At 42.2% G+C, this 13,557-nt stretch overlaps 1 protein-coding gene across 1 annotated transcript in view; it reads left to right on the top strand.

Moving 5' to 3' along the window:
- The window catches only part of LOC112072319 (rho guanine nucleotide exchange factor 17-like), a 22,311-nt gene that overhangs the window by 3,069 nt on the left and 5,685 nt on the right, over positions 1 to 13,557 (top strand). Inside the window, 11 exon segments of the mRNA XM_070439742.1 lie at positions 1,278 to 1,394; positions 9,570 to 9,755; positions 9,877 to 9,927; positions 10,410 to 10,519; positions 11,369 to 11,454; positions 11,868 to 11,959; positions 11,961 to 11,987; positions 12,170 to 12,199; positions 12,202 to 12,382; positions 12,508 to 12,581; positions 12,897 to 13,084. Of these exon segments, the coding sequence (XP_070295843.1) occupies positions 1,278 to 1,394; positions 9,570 to 9,755; positions 9,877 to 9,927; positions 10,410 to 10,519; positions 11,369 to 11,454; positions 11,868 to 11,959; positions 11,961 to 11,987; positions 12,170 to 12,199; positions 12,202 to 12,382; positions 12,508 to 12,581; positions 12,897 to 13,084 (1,142 nt within the window).

Here is a 13,557-nt window from a genome sequence, read left to right as displayed (position 1 = left end):
GGGTGGAGGGATGGGGAGAGGGGTTACAGGTGTAACTGGAGGGTGGAGGGATGGGGAGAGGGGTTACAGGTGACAGCTTAGGTGTAGATCACAGGAGGCTGCTGAGGGGAGGACATCTCATAATAATGGCTGGAATGGAATGATATCAAACACATGGAAACCATATGTTTGATGTGTTCAATACCATTCCATTTATTCCGTTACAGCCATTATTATGAGCCCTTCCTCTTCAAATAATAAGGTGCCACTGGCTGTGGTGTAAGGCACCGGATTTATCCATCCTGATATTACTCCTTACAGATGGAGGACAGAGGGATGGAGGACAGAGGGATGGAGGACAGAGGGATGGAGGAGAGAGAGCAGCTCTTTTCATGCGGGGTTGAAATGCCTATTTCTGTGTTACTGTTAAACCATGCCCCTTATCATCTCTCTCTCTTTCTGTCTCTCTGTCTCTCTTTCCATTTCCTCTCCCCTCATTTCTTTCTCTCCTCCTCACTCATCTCCATTGTGTAGAGAAAAGGCCGGTCAGAGGGAGTCACAGTGGAGCATGCCATAATGCCATAATGCGTGTTGTGCTCACTTCCTGTGTGTGTTTGTGCTCTCCGTCATCTCTCCCCACTGAGGCTCCCCTTTTCCCCATTAAGGATCCCTTGTTTTTAAGCCTGAAGGGAGGCGTGCTATGTATCACCATATTGACCAATCCCAGCCAGAGCCGGGCTCACCAAACACTTGTTGCCGGGCAGGATTCACCCTCCTTCAGAGTCAGCTTATAGCCTGTCACATTTTTTAGCCTGTCACATTTTTTGGGAATATATTATAACTTTTTGTTCGATTTAGGGTTTGGACAGGTTTTTTTTTCTACGCCCCTTCATTGGTGATTGGTCAAAAGTACTACTGCTAGTAGGAGTAGGAACTATGGACAGGATTCTTCAATGAAATGTTTGTTGTCTTTCAACAAGAGAAAACTAGTTTTCTTGCTCATTTTTCATTTGAGAAATACTGCACCAAACATCCTAATTAGATTTAAAATGACAGATTTCATGATTTTATCTTACATACATTCAGACTATTTAGTCTATGTTGTTGCTACGGTGTCTCTAAAGGGACAAAGAGTAATATTGCCACTTTTTTTTTCAAATTTTTCAAGCTAAAATATGCGAGGCACAGATGTTCACTTCACCTAGCCGAGTTCTGCAAGGAGCAAACCCAACCAGTATATTTTGCATGTTAATATTCTCTCTCTCCTCTCCCCTCTCTGCTTTCTCTCTTGTACACAGTTCTCCAAAGAGATTCTTGCTAATATTTATTCAGCATACATCGATAACTTTCTGAACGCCAAAGACGCAGTGAGGATCGCAAAAGAGGCCAAGCCAGCATTCCTCAAGTTCCTGGAGGTGAGTGTGTGTGTCCACTGTCTATATGAGTGTGTGTGTCCACTGTCTATATGAGTGTGTGTGTCCACTGTCTACATGAGTGTGTGTGTGTCCACTGTCTATATGAGTGTGTGTGTCCACTGTCTATATGAGTGTGTGTGCTACTGTCTATATGAGTGTGTGTTGTCACATGTCCTTATTTATAGTGTGTGTGTCCACTGTCTATATGAAGTTTGTGTGTGTCCACTGTCTATATGAGTGTGTGTGCCCTACTGTCTATATGAAGTGTGTGTGCCTACTGTCTATATGAGTGTGTGTGTCCACTGTCTACATGAGTGTGTATGCCTACTGTCTATATGAGTGTGTGTGTCCACTGTCTATATGAGTGTGTGTGTCCTGTCTATATGAGTGTGTGTGTCACTGGTCTCCATGAGTGTGTATGCCTACATGAGTGTGTGTGTCCACTGTCTACATGAGTGTGTGTGTCCACTGTCTATATGAGTGTGTGTGTCCACTGTCTACATGAGTGTGTGTGTGTCCACTGTCTACATGAGTGTGTGTGTGTCCACTGTCTATATGAGTGTGTGTGTCCACTGTCTACATGAAGTGTGTGTGTCCACTGTCTATATGAGTGTGTATGCCTACATGATGTGGTGTGTCTCATGTCTACATGAGTGTGTCTGTCTACATGAGTGTGTGTGTCTGTATACATGAGTGTTGTGTGTCCATTGATCTATATGACACTTGTATGTGTAGGTGAGTGTGATGCACGGACTTGTCTTTAGCTACTGTGTGTGTCTCTGTGTGTGTGGCATTGTGCATTTGTGCATGTGGTGTGTGTGTGTGTGTGTGTGTGTGGTGTGGTGTGTGTGTGTGGTGTGTGTGCTGTGTGTGTGTGTGTGTGTGTGTGTGTGTGTTGTGTGTGTGTGTGTGTTGTTGTGTGTGTGTGTGTGTGTGTGTGTGTGTTTGTGTGTGTGGTGTTGTGTGTGTGTGTGTGTTTCTGTGTGTGCTGTTTGTGTTGTGTGTTTCTGTGTGTGTGTTTCTGTGTGTGTGGTTTCTGTGAGTGTGTGTGTTTCTGTGATGTGTGTTGTGTTTGTGAGTGTGTTTGTCTCTGTGTGTGTGTCTCTGTGTGTGTGTGTGTGTCTCTGTATGTGTGTGTGTGTCTCTGTATGTGTGTTGTGTATGTGTGTGTTTGTTGTGTGTCTCTGTAGTGTGTGTGTTGTGTTTGTGTGTGTCTCTGTATGTGTTTGTGTGTGTCTGTGTAGTGTGGATGTGTGTGTCTCTGTATGTGTGTGTGTGCGCACATCCTGTCCTCCTGCTCGCTCCAATAATCAGTTTTCTTTAGAAAGAGACACTCGATCACTGATCCTCTGATGCCGGACAAACACTACAGGACTTTAAATGACCCTTACAACGCTGAGCTCTCACATTAAACAAACGTCTTTCCTGTAGGTTTGTTGTCTTGCCAACGTAGTGGTGCGCACACTAAATGATTGTGGCGCAGACGGTAGGTCACACACTAGAAATTCTTCACTTGGTCGTAAGGATTCTCCATACCAATCACGCTGGTCTCTTGAAAAACCATGTTGTGATTACTTTGTTAACGTAGCTACAATGAGCTGTGGCTTTAAAGCGCCTCCATAAAGGTTTTTCAGTCAGACATTCAACGCTTGCCATGCAAAGTTGAAAATTCTAGCCAACATTTTGAATTGAATAACATTTCTTGTGAACTTCAGAGCTGTAAAGATTTGACACTTTTTAAAGGCAAGTACAAACACATACTAGTAGTTGTATTAGTCCTGGTTAGTCTATATTATTCATACCAGTATTAGTCATTAGTCCTGGTCTAGTCTATATATTCATACCAGTATTAGTCATTAGTCCTGGTCTAGTCTATATAGTTCATACCAGTAGTAGTCATTAGTCCTGGTCTAGTATATATATTCATACCAGTAGTAGTCATTAGTCCTGGTTCTAGTCTATATATTCATACCAGTAGTAGTCATTAGTCCTGGTCTAGTCTATATATTCATACGCAGTAGTATCATATATATCTGGTCTAGTCTATATATTCATACAGTAGTAGTCATTAGTCCGGTCTAGTCTATATATTCATACCAGTAGTAGTCATTAGTCTGGTCTAGTTATATATTCATACTCAGTATTAGTCCATTAGTCCTGGTCTAGTCTATATATTCATACCAGTATAGTCATTAGTCCTGGTCTAGTCTATATATTCATACCAGTAGTAAGTCATTAGGTCCTGGTCTAGTCTATAATATTCATACCAGTATTAGTCATTAGTCCTGGTCTAGTCTATATTACATACCAGTAGTAGTCATTAGTTTGGTCTAGTCTATATTCATACCAGTATTAGTCATTAGTCCTGTGTCTAGTCTATATATTCATACAGTAGTAGTCATTAGTCCTGGTCTAGTCTATATATTCATACCAGTAGTAGTCATTAGTCCTGGTCTAGTCTATTATTCATTACCAGTAGTAGTCATTAGTCCTGGTCTAGTCTATTATATTCATACCAGTAGGTAGTCATTAGTCTGGTCTAGTCTATATATTCATACCTAGTATAAGTCATTAGTCCTGGTCTAGTCTTATATATCATACCAGTAGTAGTCATTAGTCCTGGCTCTAGTCTATATATTCATACCAGTATTAGTCATTAAGTCCTGGTTCTAGTCTATATATTCATACCATTTATATTGTTATTTTTTATTTAAAGTTAGTAGCTCATTAGTCCTGGTTCTAGTCTAATATATTCATACTAGTAGTAGTCATTAGTCCTGGTCTAGTCTATATATTCATACCAGCTAGTAGATCATTAGTCCTGGTCTAGTCTATATATTCATACGCAGTAGATAGGTCATTAGTCTGGTCTAGTCTATATATTCATACCAGTATTAGTCATTAGTCCTGGTCTAGTCTATATATCATACAGTAGTAGTCCATTAGTCCTGGTCTAGTACTATATATGCATACAGTAGTAGTCATTAGTCCTTGGTCTAGTCTATATATTCATACCAAGTAGTTAGTCATATGTCCTCTCTAGTCTATATATTCATACCAGTATTAGTCATAGTCCTGGTTCTATCTATATATTCTACCAGTAGTAGTCATTAGTCCTGGTTCTAGTCTAATATATTCATAACAGTATTCCAGTCATTATTGTCCTGGTCTAGTCTATATATTCATACCAGTATTAGTCTATAGTCCTGTCTAGTCTATATATTTCATACCAGTAGTAGTCATTAGTCCTGTCTAGTCTATATATTCTACAGTAGTAGTCATTAGTCCTGGTCTAGTCTATTATATTCATACCAGTATAGTCATTAGTCCTGGTCTAGTCTATATTATTCATACCAGTAGTCATTAGTCCTGTCTAGTCTATATATTCATACCAGTATAGTCATCTATCCTGGCTTCTAGTCTAATATATTCATACCGTATTAGTCATTAGTCCTGGTCTAGTCTATATATTCATTACTCGTACTTAGTCATTAGTCCTGGTCTAGTCTATATATGCATACCAGTATTAGTCATTAGTACATGGTCTAGTTAATATATTCATACAGTAGTGTCATTAGTCCTGGTATCTATTATTATATCTATTATTTGTCATAGTCCTGGTCTAGTCATATATTCTACAGTTGTCATTGTCCTGGTTCTAGTCTATATATTCGCTACTATAGTAGCCATTAGTCCTGGATCTAGTCATATATTCATGCGTGATGTGAAACAACCGTCATCATTTCCACTGGGCCCTCTCTCTGGCGCAAGCTCCAATTGCATATCGCCTGATCACCCGTTCTCAAAACTTGTCGTTGCAAACGTTCACCTACAAGAGCATGCCCACATTTTGTGCCGTATTAAAATCAAACGCCAAGAGAGGATCGGCCATCACACCCCTGAGCCTGGCTAATACATCGCAGGATTTTATCTACGATCTCAAAACTTCGTTTGGAGGCCAAATAGATGTAGTGGGTTCACTCGGCTTGAGCGTAGAAGCGTTCTGACCCAGCTTTCTCTACCAGCTCTTTGTTCTGACCCAAGCCTGCTTTGTTCCTGACCCAGTCTTTGTTCTGACCAGCTACTATTGTACTGACCACAGCTTCTTTGTTCTGACCACATGGCTACTTTGTGGGACAGGCCGTGTTCTATCTGTTATTTCGTGCATATTCCTTTACATTGGGTCATTTTAGCAGACACTCTTATCCAGAGCCGAGTTATCAAATTAGTAATATAGTCCATCTAAGATAGTCTAGGTAGAACAACCACAATGTCATTAGTTCATGTACCATTTTTACCCTACTGTAAGTAGCTAATCCAGCAAAGTCAGGCTTTGTTAATGGGGGCGGGGGGGGGGGGCAATTGCCTGGTTCAGGTGGTATTTTTTATTAATATTCATTTTTTTTCAGGGGGTGAAGAAGGATTTTATTTAAGATACTGTTTTGAACGAGATGTAGGGGTTGATTGTTTTCGGACGATGGGCGGGCCATCTGCTGATCCTAGGCGTTCAGGGGGAGCTGGTTCCACCATTGGGGTGCTAGGAGAGACGAAGAGGGTTGGGGAACTGAGGCTGAGCGGGAGTCCTTGCCCTCCCAGTAGGGGTGGGAGCGCCAAGAGACCAGTAGGCTGCAGAACAAACAGTACGTTCTGGTTGGGTTTAGCAGCAATAGGCTGAAAGGTAGGGAGGGCATTCCTCAGGCTAGCTCATTCACAGATGACTCGTTTAAGACAGAGCTGAGACATGGAGCTGTTCAAACATCGTACTGCCTCATAAGTGTTCTAATGTTCAGTGTGTGTGGTCTGTGTGTATATAATTGGTATTGTTCGTGTATAGTGCCGTGTGTGTGGTGTATGTTTTTAAAAATCTTTATTTCAACTAGGCACACGTCAGTTAAGACATCAAATTCAAAAAATGTACAATAACGGCCTACCCCGGCCAAACCCGGACAGGCTGGGCCAATTGTAAACCCTATGCGGACTCCCAATCACGGCCGGTATGTGAATACAGCCTGGATTATCGAACCAGGGTCTTTAGGGATGCCTCTGCTACTGAGATGCTTGTGCCTTTAACCGCTGCCTCCACTCGGGGCCCCCCCTGTATTTATTTTGTGTTGTGTGTGTGTGGTGTGTGTGTGTGGTGTGTGTGTTGTGGTGTTGTCGTGTCGTGTGTGTGTGTGTGTGTGTGTGTGTGTGTGTGTGTGTGGGTATAGTTTATGCTGAATGTATTAGTGCTGTGTGTGTATAGTTTTGCTGTGATAGAGTCTATAAGTGTGTGTGTGTCTGTTTCCTCCAGTCACCGTATCTTAGCTGTTGTTTTCTTCCCCTCTATAGTTGACCTTTGACGCAGACTTTATATGTAGACTGTAAAAAGTCACAGGGGTCACAGGAGGGTGTTACTGATCTAGAAATATGGATATCCATATCCGCCATCTTTAGTGTCTGTGGGGCAAACCATTGACAGATATTCACACTGTATTTGGCTCATATGATAGTCTGACTAGAAACTCTGACCCGTTTTCTCCCTTTCCTCCTCTTCTCTCTCCCCTTCTCGCTCTTCTCGGTCTCCCCTCTCCGCTCTCTCTAATCCCTTCTCGCTCCTTCTCTCTCCCCTTCTCGCTCTTCTTCTCCCTTGTCTCTCTCCCTTTCCTCGCATCTCTCTCTCCCTTCTCGCTCTTCTCTCTCCACTTTCTCGGCTCTCTCTCCTCCCTTTTCTCTCTTCTCTCTCTCTTTCTTCGCTCTTACTCTCTCTTTCTCGCTCTTCCTCTCTCCTTTTCTCGCTTCTTCTCTTCCCTTTCTCGCTCTTCTCTCTCCTTTCTCCTCTCTTCTCTCTCTCAATATTTTTTTTTTTTTTTTTTTTTTTTTTTTTTTTTTTTTTTTTTTTTTTTTTTTTTTTTTTTTTTTTTTTTTTTTTTTTTTTTATTTTTTTTTTTTTTTTTTTTTTTTTTTTTTTTTTTTTTTTTTTTTTTTTTTTTTTTTTTTTTTTATTTTCTTTTTTTTTTTTTTTTTTTTTTTTTTTTTTTTTTTTTTTTTTTTCTTTTCTTTTTTTTTTTTTTTTTTTTTTTTTTTTTTTTTTTTTTTTTTTTTTTTTTTTTTTTTTTTTTTTTTTTTTTTTTTTTTTTTCTTTTTTTTTTTTTTTTTTTTTTTTTTTTTTTTTTTTTTTTTTTTTTTCATTTTTTTTTTTTTTTTTTTTTGTTTTTTTTTTTTTTTTTTTCTTTATTTTTTTTTTTGTTTTTTTATTTTTTTTTTTTTTTTTTTTTTTTTTTTTTTTTTTTGTTTTTTTTTTTTTTTTTTATTTTGTTTTTTTTGTTTTTTTTTTTTTTTTTTGTTTTTTTTTTTTTTTTTTTTTTTTTTGTTTGTTTTATTTTTTTTTTGTTTTTTTTTTTTTTTTTTTTTTTTTTTTTATTTTTTTTTTTTTTTTTTTTTTTTTTTTTTTTTTTTTTTATTTTCTTTTTTTTTTTTTTTTTTTTTTTTTTTTTTTTTTTTTTTTGTTTTTTTTTTTTTTTTTTTCCGCTCTTCTCTCTCTTTCTCGCTTCTTCCTCCTCTCCTTCTTTCTGCTCTCCTCTCTCCCTTCTGCTCGCTCTTTCTCTCTCCCTTTCTCTCTCTTCTCTCTCTCTTCGCTCTGCTCTTTCTCCTTCTTCTTTCCTTTCTCGGCTCTTTCTACGTTCAATCCTTCACTTGTTCATATTCGCTTCTGCTGCTTTACACCGCATTCTTTTCTCTCATCTTCTCATCTGCTCTTCCTCCCTGCTCTCTCTCTCTCTTTCTATCCTTCTTTCTCATTTGCACTACTTTCCTCTCTCTCCGTTTCGTCTCTTTCTTCTCTGGGTCCTCTCCCTTTTCGCATAGCTCTGTCTCTCCTTCTCCTTCTCTTTTTTCGCTTGCTTCTCATTGCCTGTTCTCCCTGTTTCTCAACTCTTTCGCCGCTCGACTTCTATCTTCCACCTTCTATCGCCCACCTCCTTTCTATCTCTCTTCTGTTTTCCTCGGTCGCGGTCTCGCTCCTCCTCCACGCCCCTCCGCCAGACCAGTTTATTGGCGTGAGAACAAGGGAAGAAGCAGGCCCTGGTGATCTGAATTGAATCAAGCCTGTCCAGAGTGATCCCCGTATGTAGCTGCTGTGTCAGGTGAGTCCTCCCCCCCTGTCTAACTGGTGCAAGGTGAGTCTCCTCCCCACTGTCTAACTGGTGCCACGGTGAGTCTCCTCCCCCCTGTCTACTGGTCAGGTGAGTCTCCTCCCCCTGCCATAATGGTCAAGGTGAGTCTCCTTCCCCCTGTCTAACTGGTCAAAGGTGAGTTCCTCCCCCGCTGTCTACAACTGGTTTAAAGTCCGATGTGATTCTCCTCCCTCCTGCCTAACTGGGTTAAAGTCCAGGTGAGCTCCTCCCCCTGTCCTAACTGGGTTAATAGTCCGAGAGGATTTGAGTCTTCCTACCCCCCTGTCTACTGGGTTAACAGTCCGCAGGTGATTCTTCCTCCCTTCTGCCTAACTTGGGTGTAAAGTCCCGAAGTGAGTCTCCTCACCCCCTGTCTACTGGGTTAAAGTCACGAAGGTGAGTCTCCTCTCCCCCTGCTCTTAACTGGTGTTTAAAGTCCGAGGTGAGTTTCTCCATCACCACCTGTCTAACCTGGTTTAACAAGCTCCGAGGTTGAGTTCTCCTCCCCTGTCTAACTGCGTGTTAAAGTCCGAGACGTGAGTCATCCTCCCCCCTGTTTACTGGGTTAAAGTCCGAGGTTGAGTCATCCTACCCCTGCCTTAAGCTGGGTTATTTAAGTCGCGAGGTGGACGGCAGGCATGTCTCCTCACTGACTAACTGGTCAAACGGTTCGAGTCTCCTCACCCCCTGATCATAACTGGTCCAAGGTGAAGTCTCCTCCCCCCTGCTAACTGGGTTAAAGTCTGAGGTGAAGTTCGGTCCTCCCTTCTGCCTAACTTGGGTCTACCAGTCTGAGGTTAAGCTCTCCTCCCCTCTGCCTAACTAGATTAAATCCAGGCGAGTCTCCAGGCTTCTCCTGGCCTAGTGTTTCCTCAATGTCAACCCATTTTAGTGTTAAGGCCTGCGTATCGAACAGGATTGAAGAGTAACATGTTAATTGGATATTCATACTTCCTTGCAGAATGAAAGTGCTTTTATTATTACTTGGTACGAAATAATGGTGTGTGTCCCTGTTCTCTAGGATCTGTTGAAGCACACTCCTGAGGAACATCCAGACCACCCGTTGCTATTGGACGCCCAGAGAGACATCAAGCGATTGGCTGAGAAGATCAATAAGGGGCGTCGCTCTGCGGAGGAGGTGGAGAGAGAGACACGCGTCATGCAGGAGATAGAAGCCCACATCGAGGGAGTAGAACACGTCAGAGATGTAGGATTCTCACATATATATATATATATATATATAAATATGTACTCACATTGCTTTCTTTCGCTATCTCAAGGTTGATGGTACTGTAATAATGATTCTAATCTCTCTCTCTCTCTGTCAGATCCTTAACCCAATGAGGAAGTTCCTGAGACAGGAGATGGTGATGGAGGCGGTGAGACCTGAGACACTCAGACTGATTGATTGACAGTGTGACATTATGATGGTCTTCCAGACTGACAGCAGAGACCATAGATACTCTGCTGAGTGACATCCCTCTGATACTGCCCTCTGTCAGATATCAATCTAGATAACAGATAAGAAGGATTGGATGTCTCTCTCTTTCTCACTCTTTCTTTCACGCTTTCTCTCACTCTTTTTCTCTCTCTCGCTGTCTGTCCATCTGTCTCTCTCCTCTCTCCTCTCCTCTGTCTCTCTCCTCTCTCTCTTTCTCCTCTCTCTCTGCCTCTCGCCTCTCCTCTGTCTCTCTCTCCCTCTCTCTCTCCTCACTCAACTCTCTCTCCTTTCCTCTGTCTCTCTCTCTTCTCTCTCTCTCTCTCTCTCCTCACTCAACTTTCTCTCCTCTCTCTCTCTCCTCACTCAACTCTCTCTTCTCTCCTCTCTCTCTCTCACCTCTCTCTCTTTCTCTCTCTGCAGAAGACCGTGGGGGGTAAGAAGGACCGCTCTCTCTTCCTCTTCAGTGATCTGCTCATCTGCACCACCCTCAAGAGGAAGTCTGGATCCCTGAGACGCAGCTCCATGAGCCTGTGAGCCTCACACACACACACACACACACACACACACACACACCTGCAATGTAGCTGCTTGAGCTTCTGAGTCACAATATAGAATGACAACAGACATTTTTGTCCATCTTGTATTTTTCCACTCCACTCACTAACAACCCTCCTGGGAATCCCTATTTGATGAGTAGAGACTGTATGGTTTAATGTTAGGTCCCTAACCTAAACCCTACGTTTCCCACATTGAGGTATAAAAGAACTAGAGACCTTTTTGTTTTCAACGTAATCTACTCCCATTCGTATACGCCGATATGTGGACCGTCTATATCCGGGTTACATTCTGTTTACACAGCCCGACTTCACATGCGTACTAGACTGACTGTGCACACGAGCAGCTCACCACGTCGTCCAGAAACATGACAGACATTGGATGAATATAAAGTGTTAATATCTTTGTGATGAAAAAAAATCGGCCTCAGCGACAGTTATTTGAATAATTCAATGGATGTTTTGTGCACAAAAATGATGACTAAAGGAATTTTCAAATCGGGACTTCTCTATGGGGCCGTCTATGGAAACTGACTTTCTGGGTCGGACTTCAGTTAAACTGCAGTACTGAAGCAAGACTGTAGTAGTCGAAACCGAACCATAGAGATAGATAGGGCGCTGCCCATACTAATAGGTATTTTTGGCTACTAGAGGCCTCTATCATTCTCTATGGGTTCACCCCATACTTTGAGTGTTAAATAAAAGGAGACTGTCTTGCTGCCCCCTGGTGTTGCCTGAAACACATTACGCTTTCTGCATCGTACACAGAAATAACTCCGTTTTTTTCTCCCTGTCCTCTCATCTTTCTATCTCCCCCTCTTCCAGGTACTCTGCTGCCAGTGTGATCGACACTTCCAGTAAATATAAGTTCCTGTGGAAACTTCCCCTAGAGGATGTGGAGATAGTGAAAAGTAAGTCTCCTGAGGGCTCATGGGATGTGTAGTTTATATGTATCTGTGATTATACTGTAGTTCTTCCTGTATCCCAGTGCTCATGGAATGTGTAGTTTATAGTCTGAAATTACCTTCATGTATTTACATTTTTTTGTTTATTTTGTAAATATTTTCTTAACTCTATTTTCTTAAAACTGCATTGTTGGTTAAGCATTTCACGGTAAGGTATTCGACTCATGTGACAAATACAATTTTATATATATCTGAGATTCTACTGTATTTCTTCCTGCATCCCAGTGCTCATGGGATGTGTAGTTTATATGTGTCTGAGATTATACTGTAGTTCTTCCTGTATCACAGTGCTCATGAGATGTGTAGTTTCCTGTGAGTATCAGAGGTCAGATGTCATCATCTCTTTTCCTGTATGTAAGGCCCCTCCCAGGCAACCAACAAAGAGACCATCCAGAAGATGATTGGTCGACTGGACGAGGACCTGAGTACACTGGGACACATCAGCAAACTAATCAGAGACTCTCAGCTTCCCTCACCAGGTAACAACACACACACACCACATCATCCTCGTCTATATGTTCTAACAGATCTCACTAACACAATACACAATTACATTTGTCCCCTCCCCACACACACCACTCTCGCCTCTCCTTCTCAGGGAAACAGTCTCATACACACCTCTGTTAACAAACTCTCCTCCTCTCTCTCTCTCTCCCCTCAGTCCCTGGATGATGTTATAAAGGACCTGATGCGGCTGTCAGCGTCCACAGGGAGCTTGCAGAGAAACAGTCTCTAGCCTTCAGTATGACCTTCCTGCCCACCAAGCTGGAGCTGACCACCGCCTCGGCAGAAACCAGTTTCGTGTTCGAGTTCAGCTCCCCAGACACACGCAGCAACTTCCAACAGGCCTTCGAAGATGCCAAGAAGAAACTGGGTATGAGGAAACACACGCTCATGTTATTTAACATGGTATTAAAGGGATTGTTCACTAGAGCCTTTCCCTTGAGAGTAAACTGTAGGTTAATAACCTCTATCTCTTCCTTTGTCCTGTGTGTGTAGCAATGAATAAGGACCAGTGGGACCCAGAGTTCCTGAAGGCTATCCCCATTATGAAGACTCGTAGTGGGATGCAGGTAAGAGAGACGCCAGCCTGTCCTGATGGTGTGCAGGGTTGGGCTCAATTAGATTTGAAGGCAGCAAATTCAGGAAGTGATTTGAATTTAACATTCTGAGAGAAAAAAATGGAGAGAAAAAATTGCTTCTACTTTTTGAAAATAAATGCCCTTTTTTCGATTATTGAATTGTKATTTTAGTTGAATTGAGCTCAACCCTGGTTGTGTGACGTGGTTACCAGGCCATTCTGACTATCCATGGTACAACTTGATGGAGAACACGCCTACTTAAGTATTCATAGTCCTTTTCCTCCTATCCTGCCTCTCCCTCCCCAGTTCTCCTGTGCCTCCCCCAGCCACAGTTGTCCAGAGAGCAGCAGTGAGGTGTGGGTGTGTAACAGTGATGGTTACGTGGGCCAGGTGTGTCTGCTCAACATCAGAGACCAGCCCACTGTAGAGGCCTGTATCGCTGTCTGCTCTGCCAGGATCATCTGCATTGCCGCGGTCCCTGGACTCAAGGGGAGGTTGGTACACAGAGCATAGTGTACTAACACACACATATCAGTCCCTGTAGTCAAGGGGAGGTTGGTACACAGAGCATAGTGTACTAACACAAACATATCAGTCCCTGTAGTCAAGGGGAGGTTGGTACACAGAGCATAGTGTACGTGTAAACACACACATATCAGTCCTGTAGTCAGGGGAGTTGGGACCACAGGAGCAATAGTGGGTACAAACACACACGTATCACGTCCTGTAGTCAAGGGAGTTGGTAAACAGAGCATAGTGTACAAACACACAGTATCAGTCCCTGACGTCAAGGGGAGGTTGGGGACACACGAGCTAGTGTAAAACACACATATCAGTCCCTGGACTCAAGGGAGGTGGGACACAGAGCATAGTGTACAAAACACACATATCAGTCCTGGACTAAGGGGAGGTTTGGACACAGAGCATAGTGTACAAACACACACATATCAGTCCCTTAGTCAAGGGG

This window comes from Salvelinus sp. IW2-2015, unplaced genomic scaffold (genome assembly GCF_002910315.2).
Source record: "Salvelinus sp. IW2-2015 unplaced genomic scaffold, ASM291031v2 Un_scaffold1889, whole genome shotgun sequence".
Taxonomy (NCBI): Eukaryota; Metazoa; Chordata; class Actinopteri; order Salmoniformes; family Salmonidae; genus Salvelinus; species Salvelinus sp. IW2-2015.
This window is presented reverse-complemented; position numbering and strand designations above follow the sequence as displayed.